The 13,842-nt window shown below is 36.4% G+C and overlaps 1 protein-coding gene across 4 annotated transcripts in view; it reads right to left on the minus strand.

The window, feature by feature from the left end:
• LOC143285452 (putative phospholipid-transporting ATPase IIB) overlaps positions 1 to 13,842 on the minus strand; it is a 47,333-nt gene that overhangs the window by 32,064 nt on the left and 1,427 nt on the right. Inside the window, exons 2-4 of one of the 4 annotated variants that reach the window (XM_076592745.1) lie at positions 13,313 to 13,370; positions 1,339 to 1,527; positions 423 to 573 (exon numbers count right to left, since the gene is read on the minus strand). In XM_076592745.1, coding sequence (XP_076448860.1) covers positions 423 to 573; positions 1,339 to 1,527; positions 13,313 to 13,365 — 393 coding nt within the window. In that variant the 5' untranslated portion in view covers positions 13,366 to 13,370. Of the gene's footprint in view, positions 1 to 422; positions 574 to 1,338; positions 1,528 to 9,122; positions 9,479 to 11,443; positions 11,510 to 13,312; positions 13,371 to 13,842 lie in introns of those variants that run through there. The other 3 variants (XM_076592746.1, XM_076592747.1, XM_076592744.1) reach the window with 3 other exon arrangements.

The raw sequence follows: 13,842 nt of genomic DNA on the forward strand, positions 1-13,842 counted from the left end.
AACTAGGCTGGAAGTTCATGAATGACTTAAATTGCTCTATCAATTCTAATATTGTACATGCTGGTACTGACTAGGGGCCATCCAGAAGTGTCAGGCTGCGTGAATGTTTATCGTTCACTGCTTTTGAATGTCAAGCTTGTTTCCTTTTACTACTATTCTTACACTGAAAATGCCATATCTCTTATCCCACCCACCCCACCCCCACCTTTCCACTCCACCCCCCTGGCAATCTCCAACCCACTTTTTGATTCAAAGAATATCAGAAGCTACTCAAGATTCCCACTGTCATTTTTGATATATAATACTACAAGCATTATCAAGTTTTGGCTTGTGAATTCAATATTCTGTGAATCACTAAGCTGCAACTAGCCCCCTTCCCTAACACACACACACACACACACACACACACACACAAAAATTACCTTAGGTATGAATGAGATGATGCTGTACTTCTGGTTGCGGATAACATTGCGTGGATGTTTTTCGGGAGGTCCCCGGGCCATGCCAATGTACACAGTACGTGGCTTCAGATCCTTCTTGCGGCGACATTTGGAAAACACTTTGCACCAGCAACTGTGTTTGAAAACAGAATGTCAAAATAACATTAATATAGAGTACTTATATGGCTCTAAGCACTTACAGTGAAACAATACACATACAATAGTACTTAATGGCATAAACAGCACATCAAAACAAAAATAAATAAAGTAAAAAACAGACAGTAATACAGATTCACTTAAAATGCATAAAATATGCCACACACACACACCCACACACACACACACTCACAAACACACATGCGCATGAACGCACACTAACACACTCACACACCTCAGACAAGACACAAGCTGATCCATTCCTCAGACAAGAAGTAGCCTGCAGAATGATACTGAGTCCGCACACACAATTACGCATACACATATGCATGCAGACACACACATACACACATACACACCACACGTGGCACACAGGTTGGTCCATCCTTCAGACAAGAAGTAGCCCACAGAATGATACAAAGGCCACACAACCACACACAAGTACACATGTACACACACACACACACACACACACACACACACACACACACATGCATACACACACATGTGCACACACACACACATACGCACACACACATCCACCTCACCTTGCGCACAAGTTGATCCATCCCTCAGACAAGAAGTAGCCAACAGAATGATACAAAGACAACACAATCACATACAAATACACATGTACACACATACGCACACACACACACACACACACACACATGCATACACACACACGTGCACACACACACACAAACATGCACACACACACGCACACACACATCCACCTCACCTTGCACACAAGTTGATCCATCCCTCAGACAAGAAGTAGCCCACAGAACGATACTGAGACCGCCGCCGCCTCCTTTCCTTGACCAAGCGGTCACTTTCGTCCATCTCAAAGCTGTCGCCACACATCAGGGGAATTGTGTCCAGACAGTCCTCGTCATAATCGTCCTCATCAGAACCTCCGGCAAAAGGTCTTCACACACACACACACACACACGCACACACAGTGCACATGACGCATTGCCAAAATCACAACATCAATGTGTCACTCCAAACTGCAGTTTCCCTCAATCAGCACGTTCCATGCACCAACATGTAAACTCTAAACTCTGTCCTCCTCAATCAAAATGTTAACTATATTCCATACATACAAATGATAAATTAGAATGATGATGAACATAAAATAACTAATGCATTAAATATTTTTGTATAATAATACATGTGCTCTCAAGGCTATTCCCAGTAAACAAATACCTCTGTCCTTTATCTCAGTAACATAAACCAACCCTCTGTTGTCATGAACTGTTGTGTCAGGCTCTGGTTTATTCTCATCTATAATTTACATTTGCTGAAGTAGTTTTACTTCACCTGTTGCATCTGAAAAAGCAGAGCTAAGGCTGATTGTTAATGTCTTTAAAAGTAGGTTTCAATGATAAAAAAAAAAAAAAAAATGTATCTCTGTTGACTTATTCAAATGTGATTTGTGAAAACAAACACTGATTTATTCATGAATAGTAAAATAATATAAACTTTGTGCTGAAATGCCTAACACAATGGCACATCAACCTCTGTTTTGCAATGATCTTCCGTATGTTTCATTAAAAAAAAAGGGGGGGGTCAGTCGTCTGAATGGTCAATATCAGAGGTATGTCCGAGGATTAAGTACATGAATGTAACTGTATTTGTGCCTAATTTTCTTATTCAAGTTTTTTTTTTCCAGGTTCTATGTGATTGATGTTTATAGTTTTTCAGCTGTGATACGACCCTGTGTAGTTAGCTGGGCTGTAAGCAACAATAAATAAAGATGCACAAACATCTCCATATAAATAAGTACTGGCTGAAAAAAGTGTTTTACATTCATCTCAAAGCCTTAAATATATATATTCCGAAAGTGTAATCTGAAATAGTCACACCAACAATATTATTCTCTTTTAGTTAATATTATCACAAAATACCATGAGCTTTCTTTAAGTATATCAGTTTTCTTTGTGTACACTTTCATGGCCACATTGCTTAGCAACTGTTTGTGAATCATATTTTGTAAATTACAAATATTTACAATATTACATATTAAATTCAGGACATCCTGATCATTTCATCATCTTTGTGACTTGAAAACACATGATATACTATTATGAATCAAAAACGAAAATGAAGTATAATGAAGTTGTATGATTTTCTTCTGAGGTACACATAAACAATCCAGTAAAACTAGAAAACCCTGTGAGTTACATTTATACATGTGATGTACACAACATGTGTAAAAAAATAAAATTAAAAAAAAGATAATACAATACTACAGTAACACCGAAATTTCAAACTAAATTCATCACAACAAGTACAATACACATCTTTTCTTGATTCAAAAGCATAGGATTTCTTTGAATGTAAATCACAGTTCATTCAGTTCTAAACTTTCAGATGCGAATTCACCACTGGACTGCACCCCATCTCCCCTATCAATTAACAGAACATCTCTAGCTAAACTGCGCCCAACAGCAACCTCCTACAACATGACAATTTTCATCAGCATCGTGATGTTGGTCATTAAGTGGAAGAAGAAGAAGAATATTAATAATAACTTGCTAAACATGGCAGCACCTGTGCAAACACACACACACACACACACACACACACGCATGCACACACATAAAAGCGAGCACACACACACACACACATAAACACGCTTAATGAACATTCGCAATGTGAAATGAGTTCTGTTTTTATGGGCTTCATTATATTGTATAAACAGTATATAAGTATATAAAACTTTAAAAAAAAACACATAGAAAAGGAGAGAGAGAGAGAGAGGCATACAATGCACAGATATTCAATAATCAACATTAAGTGGGGTTGTTTTTGTTTTTTTAGCTAGTAAATTTAACATCATCACTTCAAAAGCTCAAATTCTGTTTCACTCATCCGCTGGTCTGTACACACACACTCTCTCTCTCTCTCTCTCTCACTCACTCACACTAGCAATAACTTCAAAACCCATCAAATAAAAACACAACATAAAAAAAAAAGAAAGCAACATCTGTGCTGCCAACACTTCTGCTGAATAATACACTCTGTAAATAACCACACACAAGATGGCAGCCAAGGCTACATTCTTCAACAGATTGTCAATAGTGTGACAGATGGTGTGTGCATGTGACCCTGCGCTCACAGCTCTGGAGGTTTCACTATATGATTAATATCTTTGTGGAAACAGAGTCCCAGTATGTTTGTTGGTATACCAGTGTTCTCTAAACAAGTTCCACACAAACGCAATATAATACATAATCATAATAATAGTTTCTCGTTCTAACGCACCAATTGTAATGTGAAATTGTAATCAAATGCATTGCCAGCACACCAGTCATCTTCAATTTAGTTTGGATCAGTGCTCAACCAGCTACACTGAGCAATACCAGGGCTCACATACATCACACACAGTAAAACACAACACTGACAGAGACAAGTTTGCAAAAATTATATTTTTCATTACAGGCAAGTGGTTTGGCATGTTGGGCACTTGACTGTTTTACTACGTGTGTAGCAATGCATAGCAACAAGATTGTTTTGAGGATGAGTTTTAAACTGAATTTCATCAACAGCCAAGAAAATGCCAACATTAAAGATGAACAGGAAAATACACACACACACACACACACACACACACACACAATCAAGACAATGTGATAACACACTCACTTTTTTTAATCACCCATGATTCACAAAAAAGGAACCCATGACTTTATCTTAAAATAAATCTTCATAAGAATTTTTGTGTACCTCTTGCTACTTGTGGATCATTTCAATGCTCACAATTTCTGAGTCTGCAAAGTGTACACTTCTGGCTCTTTAAAGTCTTTTGTTGCAATTCCCAAAAAACATTTACCTCTTGATAGTTTATTGTTTGTTTCTGGTGGTGGTGTTGTTGTTGGCTGCTTTATCATGTTGTTATTCTTTCTCTCCCTGGAATGTTTCCGCTAAATACTGTCATGTCATTTTACCTGCCTTCAGAATGGTTTCTCAAAATTTTCAATCACCCAACTTCCGTTTTTCAACAACAAAATTATCATGACCCTAGTGGGTCACACTGAAAGGTCACATCAATAAATCACCCATGGATGCCCAAAGGCTGAAACGATAAAGTACTGCAGTGACAAATCAATCTGGCAACACATGTTGAACAAATCCAATCAATAGGGCTGAAAGCCCAATAAGTTGCCTGCTCCTATGCTTCGCTACACTGAGTCTGTCATCACAACACTGACCCACTCTCTCTCTCTCTCTCTCATGCAAGCTAGGACTGGCACAACCATGTTCATAATAGTAACAGGTGAGGTCTGCTGAATATAGGATGTTTATGTTGAAAAACAACGTGGAACCACACGTTGAAACGGCAATGAATAGATATGTAAAGAAAACTTTGACTATCTTCAGATTTGGTATTTTCAGATACTGCCGCCATCACTTCAGATTCAGTGAAAGGAGAGTTGAAAAACTGCTGTCTATTTATGCCATGATTCAGATGAAGATCAAAATCATTTTATGTCTTGTTTTCCTGGTCTTCATGACTTAAGGTTATATTCAGCAGGAGTTTAAAAATAGCCTGTGTCATTTTTCGATAAAATCTGTTTATGTTATTGAGACTATATTAGTATGTATACCGTTCAATGTGGGATTATACATTAACAATGACTTAAAATATTCGCAAACGCCTATAATTTAAATCATAGTATCAGTATGAATTTTTCATCACGACAGTTATTTCAAGCATAAATTTCAAGCACTGAATCACTGGAAAACTGATAATGTGATTAGTATGACTTATGACTTCAGACAGGGGCTGAGGCTTCGTCTGAATAAAACATTTCATATTTGTATTCTTATTCATAGTTTCTAATGCAAGTCGCAGAAGGTTGCAGCTGAGAAATACTGTCCACACAGATGTTTCTTTTAAAACAAACAAATGAACTAAAGGGGGAAAATCAATTCAGATTCATGCAGAACAATTAAATACTACAGTGACAGTTGGTAGTCCATGCATGTTTTGTTTCATGCAGTAATGATTATGCAGAATCATGCTTAGCAGTCACACACAATTCAAATTTGGGGTAAAAAATAGAATGTAAAAAAGGAAAGTAACGCACTCTTTTTTCCTTGTGTGTGTGTGTGTGTGTGTGTGTGTGTGTGTGTGTGTGTGTGTGTGTGAGCATGCTCATGTGTCTACATGTGTTTGTATTTTTTCTCATTTCCTTTTAATACTCCTGAGTTCCTATCCTAGTATGTTTTAAGAAATGCAGAAATTAATTTTTAAAAACCCAAAAAAAACTCTAAAAAATACAGAAATGAATAAAATCACAATGCTCATCATGCAGTCACTTGTGCATGCTATATACATACCGAATAATTATGCAGGCTACATACAAAATAATGAAATATTGACAAACCTTTTTAAAAATTTTCTTCTTGTTTTTCACAGAAAAAGAGAGAGAGGGGGGGAAAGAGGGAGGGAGAATGAAAGATGGGGGCAGGGGGAGCAGGGGGGAATTTCATCTTCAATCAGGAGTACTTATGTAACCTTTTTCATTTGTTATCATTTATATAGAGAGAAAAAATGAGATAGAAAGAGAGAGAGGGATGGGGGGGGGGGGGGGGTCACTTCTAATTAGAAGTACTTATGTAGGAATCATGCATTCAGTATCATTCATTCTATAATCTTAAAACCCAATGCTTTTTTCTTGATCTTCTAAGAAAAACCAAACTCTTCAACATATGAATCAAACAGGTGAGGTCTCAAATGGTAACCTTAACTGCAACATCCTTTATCTGGATATCACACTAACAGAACACCAAAGACCAATTTTATAATCTTTTTAAAAGTGGTTGTCTGCTGAGAGCCATCATGTCCAGATCCCCAAGACCATGTCCACACTTCCTGTTTGCCTCTTACAGCCTGCAGAACTTCATCTTTTTGATGCTCCACCTAAAATGGAATGACTGAGGATTTTTTAGACTTACAGCTCAAAAAAGCATTTCAGTCAGAGTAGCATAACAAGTATATCATAAATAAATAGATAAATGAATAAATGCACAAACATGAAACAAGAAAAAAAAATCCTAGCAATAATTCAATCATCATGTTTTTAGTACAACAATATACAATAATCAAAATCAAAATGATATGCACAAGAGCCGACTGGTCTAAATTTGTTGTACTTTAAATCTGAGGGTCCTGGATGCAATCCTGGTTTTGGCACCTTGGCTTAAGTGTGGAAATCACTTTTCCATGCCTAACTGGTCAACACAAGTGCAGATCTGCTGGTGCCTTAATCCCTTACTGCTTTATACACATGCAGAAAATAGAAAATGCCCATTAAAGATTAAATAATCCATGCCAGCTTTAGGTGGGCTACAGAAACACTGATCGAGTCAATATGCACCCCCAAAAACTGGAGTATGGCTGCCAAAATGGTGAAGTAAACACAATCATTCCCCTAATACCCGCTTGCTGATCTTGATGTGTTGCAGCCAACAAATGCAGAAGATGATGATGAAAAGCAGATGTGGTGTAGCATATATGGATTTATCCGTACAAAGTGACACCTCCTTGACAAACTGAAACCATCTTCTCTCTCTCTCTCTCTCTCTCTCTCTCTCTCTCTCTCTCACTGTGTGTGTGTGTGTGTGTGTGTGTGTGTGTGTGTGTGTTTCTAGCTGTGTGTGTGTCTGTGTGTGTGTGAATGAAAACATTCTGAGGAAGAAGTATTGAGAATAAAAATAATGTATGCCAAAGAGAATGGCACTATGGATGTATTATTGCATTTTATATATTTAACATAAACAAAACAGACTGAAAACACAAAAGAAAATTCCCGCACATTTACATGCACACTCACACATATAAACACACATTCTCTCAGAAGAAAATATCTACTTTTACTGAACTCCAACACTTTTCCACCTTCATTGTTTTGTGCTGTTGCACATTCACTTGTTCCTTTCTCTAGGGTCTAAACTTGCTACACTTAACTGTTGCATTATGCATTTGTTTCTTATCCTTGGTTTACATATACATCGATACTATCAGGCCAGTTTCCACTGGATCACAGTCAAAATAATTGTAACAAACTGGTAACTGAACCACCATGAGCAAGCATTTCCACGCACAAATCAACTGTTAAAAAATATCAGTAAATGAATAAAACAATACAAAATAAAATGAAAAAATAAAAAAAATTAAATGTGATTCTCTCTCTCTCTCTCTCTCTCTCTCTCTCTCTCAAATGGTTTAAAAATGTTTTGTATGTTTGTGTGTCATGCCTAATGAAAGATATATTGTTTTCACAGTGCACTGTGAATCTGCAAATGTTTATTTTGTCACAAATACCTCTTCATTTGGGGCTATGGTCTTCTAATAAATAAACCATTTCCATTTCTCTCTCTTTCTCAGGTTTACTGTGTGGTGAGAGAGAGTATGTGTTTGTAACAGTTCAACACTGCATGCATGCCTGTTGTATAAGAGATTGCCTCAAGGCATGAAGACATGAAGTGTGTACTTCAACCAAATGGTGCACAAAGATTTACTGAAAGTGTGAAAAAATGTTCAGGAGCACAGGTGTGTATGTCATGTGAAGTAGTGAAAGACAGCAAATACGACCGAGTCAGTGTGCATACATTTTGTGCATGTGTGTGACAGAAGACAAAGAGCATACACTGTGCATCATATCATCAGAGAAAGAAGACACTTGTATATATGTATTCATGTATTTGTACACATCCAAGTGTTATAGTGACATCAGGAGTGTGTCACAGTTTTAAAATGTACTTCATGAATGAAACTGTTTCCATGACCAAAAAAAATGTTACTTTGTCATAAAACTTCCTAAGTGTAGTTTCTACTAAACTAAGTCTTATTTTGTCATTAAACTTCCTGAAGTGTAACTTCTACCAAACTAATTCTTATTTTGTTATAAAATTTCCTGAAGTGAAGCTTCTACCAAACGATAGTTTATTTTGTCACAAAACTTCATGAAGTGTAATTTCTACGGAACTAAGTCTCACTTTGTCATAACACTTTAAGTGTAACTTCCACCAAACAAAGTCAATTTCTGGAATGTGACTTCCCGTTACAAATTCTTATTTTTGTCATAAAACTTCAAGAGTAACTTCCACCAAATAAAGTCTTACTTTCTGAAATGTATTATCTGCAAAATGAATTCTTACTTTGTCAGTTAAAACTTCCTGAAGTGTATCATATACCAAACAGCCAAGCACACCATCTTTGTTTCACAAATATACATGTGTTACTGTGTAGCACAAACCACAAAAATCTGAATATAATGATATTCTGTACATATCTATGAAACATGACAGATCAATGTGATTCCTGTTCCCTTGAATACAACTTGAATACACAATGTTATTATGTTTGATACATCAATTTCCCAAGAAACTTGTGTTAAGATAATCCAACTCTTTGATACATCATGACGAAACAAAATCAAGTCACAACAGAAACTGAAGGAACAAAAAAGTAAATTGTCCAACTTCAATAAAAACAACAATACAACTTACCTTCTTCAAAACCTGTGTCCATGATGACTTAAATGAATGGGTAAACATAAAATAAAACAAGAAATTAAAAAGTCACAGTACTGTTTTTGTTTTGTCTTTGGTGAATCTTTTTAGTACTCTTTTATAAATTATCCAAAGATTAAAACTCGAGAAAATACACAAACACACAGGTGTGTACACACTGAAAAAACACCGATACACAATCACACCTACAACACATTCACTGACACCACCACAAAATTCATGCTCCAATATAACATCCACATCTGCTGCAACAGCCCACTACACTACAAAATGCCAAGAGGGGAAATGTTCGTGCTGGTGCGATCGGCTGTGGGATGTGAGGGTATAAGGATCATGGCAATTTTCTAACTCCCATCACCCTGCCCCAACACCTTCCCAACCCTCCACCCACACACAGCACAGCCACAGCTGTGACAAGTGAGCAGAACAGAAAAATTAATACCGCTGGCTGTCCCTCTACCGTTCACACGTCACTCTTCTTAACCTCTGTGCATTGGAGTATTAGAGGAGGAGGAGGGGAGAGAAGGTAGAGGAGGTGTTAGTTGGTGCGGATTTGGCATTATTAATTAATTAGTCAACATTTCAATTCCCTTTTTTCATCTGAATTAGTCAACTGGTTTACATTTTATTTTAGTTCCCTCTTTTCATTGTGGAATTTATCTAAAAATATAAATAAAAAAGCATGGTTCTACTTCTAATCAACTGGCAGAATATGTGTGTTTGTAAGAGAGAGAGTGAGAACACATTTGTGTGTGTATGTGTGTGTGTGAGTGTGTGTATGTGTTTGTGCATGTGTGTGTGTGCATGCATGCATGAGCATACAGAGCATAATTTAGAATACTCCCTTCATTATGGCTTTATGGTTTGGATTTATCATTAATAATTTTCTAAAAGTAAAAAGGAGAGGGTGCATGGACAGGAATATAACCATGTTTAGTGGTGTTGCAACTTCCTGCTCCAACTCCTGCCACAAAATATTGCAGTGACTCAGTCTCAGATCCAGAAATGTCAAACAACTGTAATTGCTCTGCTCTTTCCAGCAGGGTACATTAACAAGGAACAATTGATACATACAAAACACTAAACAGCAGCTGAACAACTCAAATCAAGCTGAATAATGGTACATGTATTCAGATAGGGAATACTGAATAAAAAGGAACTGGGAATAAACAGAAATTGTTATAAATCAAAACACTGAATCCTCCTTGTAACTTCCAATCAACACATAGGAGAGTCTTATTACAAAAATATTGATCCACACAAATGAGGGTGTTAATACTGTCTGCTTGACTTCAGTCTTGAGAATCACGAGACTGAAAGGATGAGCAACAGCCAAACAGTTAAAGCACTGGACTTTCAATCTGAGGGCCCCAAGTTCATATCCTGATCATGTCTAGTGCGTAATGGGTTGAGGTTTTTCCCATCTCCCACTATCCCAGGTAAACAGATATGCAGACCTGATTTCACCTGAATCCCCTTTATGTGTATACATTATACATGATGAAGGTCAACTGTGCAGAATAAAGATAAAGAAATCCCTGTCCATATTATTTGGTAGGATATGAAAACAAAAACATACCCTGCATGTGCACTTGTGCATACCAATGGACATGGGAGCCCACAAGCATGGATCTGTGAGTTAAGAAAGGTTACCTAATAGTAATACTGAGTAATTTTTACTGATGTCTTCCAATGTACAGTTCATCTTTCTTTCTCTCTATCATTATTTGTTATACCCACCATAGGTTCTTTATGTCTATCCAATCATTTCTAATAACTGTCAATTGAGAAAATGAAACTACACATCAATTTGTTAATCACATTCACTTATTCAGGAATTTATTTATTGTCTTGTTCATTCAACCAACTAAGATTTGATTTGTACAATATTTATGTATCAGTCTTTTTAAATGATTAAAGCAAGATTATCCATCAGTACAAGTGAGAATGCTTGCTGACTCTCCTGATGGTACATGCTCATGTAGTGAACCTAAATGTGAAAGTTAGAATTTTTAATAATAATAAAAAATTTAAAAAAAGATAAACAAACACAAAAACATGTAAATAGGAGGTGAAATAATGCACAAAGAGGGAAAAAGCAACAACTCTTGTCAAACATGAAGCAAATGTTCTCCTTCATACTTATGAAGCCAATGCAATGGTTACTAATAACACAGTACACACATGAAGCTGTCTACCTAACACACATAAGGTAATAAAACTTGTCACAAAATGATTATTGCAAGCTGAAATATCCACAACTCAGCACTTAGAAAGTGGTTGTGAATTCATGTCACCTTCAGAACCTTAAAGACTGATCAATCACTCTTGACTGCTCAGTAGATTTTAGTCCTCTGAATTCCCTGTACAAACAATAAGAACTGGTTACTTATTTATTAACTTATATATAAACATATAAATGCAAACTGTATTGCAGCATTCCAGGTTCCAAATATAAAGACATTGGAAAGGACAGGGAAGGGCATGAAAAAGAAACAGGGGGGGTGGGGAGGGGGGGGGGGGGGAGAGAGAAGATAGAAAAGGACAGATTCATTGATTCTGGACAGTGAAATGTAACATATTATACAAGAAAACACACTGACTAACACTGATGGATAGATTACAGAGATAATGAACTGGTGTATGTGTAAATGTAGGTGTGTTTGTGTGTGTGAGAGAGAGAGAGAGAGAGAGAGAGAGAGAGAGAGAGAGAGACAGAGAGTGAGTGTGTGTGTGTGTGTGTGTGTGTGTGTGTGTGTGTGTGTGTGTGTGTGTGCGTGCGCACATAATGCATATATATATATATATCATATGTAAGTAAACAAGATTGTCAAAGAGAATGTCAGAGAGAAAACTAAACACAATATCATTATGTTTCCTATAACTGTTATTGTGAACAGTTTTCAATGCTATCAGTATCACAGAGAAAAACTGTCCATTAAGTTAACTCATCTCATGTGTATCCACACAGTTTACCAGACATGTAAAGAAAATTAATTTCTGCAAGCATGTCAGTCTATACACATTCACACTGACACTAGCTTCATTATAAATTTTTTTTTTTTAAACTTTGTTTTCACTCTAAATCATCCTATGGATTTAGCTGCTGCAGCAACTGCTGCATATTTTTGTACTTTGATTTTAGTTCCAAATGTCGAAGCAAACAAAAACAAATAATATCACTGCAACCTGAAAAAAAACACCAAAAAACCAAACATGCTAGCCCCTAGCATATGTTACTCATATCCACGAACACACTCTATCACCTTTAAACACAAACAAAACACAGTGACATGCGCGCACACACACACACACACACACACTACTAACCAATGTGTACATGACTTAATTGACTAAGATTCTGTTTTGTCATGTCTGTGGGTCCAAGACTCATGCTCACTATCACTTAAGAATTAGCTTTTATATCATATAATGGCACTTTTCTTTTTTTTCAAATCCAGGAAATAGGAGAGTCATACACAGCTTTGATGAATGACAGAATGTTGCCTACTGAGTAACATCTTAATTTTGTGAAGATTTCACCAAACTACAACACAAATTATGTGATCTTAAATATATAAATGTTTGGGTCTTTAGAATATGTTTTCTTCTGTCTAAAATGTACATCAAAGGTGTTTAGACAGTTGTGCAATGATGCAATGAATTTGATTCACAAAGTGGAGCAGCCTATTCAGATCATTTTATCAAAAAAATTCAAAACAAAAAAAAAAAATCTTTCCATAAATTCATATATTCAATCATTCAATTAAACCTTGTTAATTGTGAAAGAGATATAAATAATCCTTGCTTATTATGAAAGAGATATATTACATATTTTATTATTTATACCTTTTCTAAAATTCTGAAAGAAAAGTCTGTAGACAGACCACAAACTGGATTGTCAAACATTACACCAACAATGATGTGCATGTGTGTGTGACTATTCTGTGAGTAAATATGTGTGTCTGTCAGTGGAAATGCTGCATGTGTACACACATGTTTGCAAGGGGAGTATCCATGGAGGAGATGGAGTGAAGGAAGGGGCAGAACGGGAGGGAACTGTGAAAAGGGAAGGAAGGTGGAAGGCGAGGGTCTGAAGTTGCTTGGGTGGAGGCTGAAGTCAATTCACCATCCAGTGCATAATTAATCCTCATGTTTTGTCTTACCCTGAGGAATTTGTCGGACCATTCTGTAAAACTAGTAGCTCTGTGGTAGACATGTAATCTTGGGAAAAGACAAGAAAAAAATTGAAGAATTAAGAATAAGCCTTCTTATCTGTAATGCGAAGCAACCCGTAAAACAAACATTCTCTGTTTTCTTACTACAAGTTCTGTGCACACACAAATTGAGAGAAAAAAAGCAGTGTCCTCACGGTAATATCTCTGTTTTATGAAAGAAAATGTTGTAGCCCTTAATTGTCTCACAGGCTCAACAATGAAATATTAACATTTGGGTCATATGCGATGTACTCTAGATATTACTCAAAATAATGTTTATTGCCTTCTTATATTAAATTTACAATTCTCTCATGATTAAGAGACATCTAATCTAACATTTTCCCCCTTTTTTCAATGTGCAGATGTGATAAAAAATATATTAAAAAATCTTAAGGCTATGTATACCCTAAATAATGCAGTTTTTTGGTATTTCTAATATTTCCTGGACCATGCAGTCTGCTTGATACTAGCTGATACTA

Source organism: Babylonia areolata, chromosome 9, assembly GCF_041734735.1.
Source record: "Babylonia areolata isolate BAREFJ2019XMU chromosome 9, ASM4173473v1, whole genome shotgun sequence".
Lineage (NCBI taxonomy): Eukaryota > Metazoa > Mollusca > Gastropoda > Neogastropoda > Buccinidae > Babylonia > Babylonia areolata.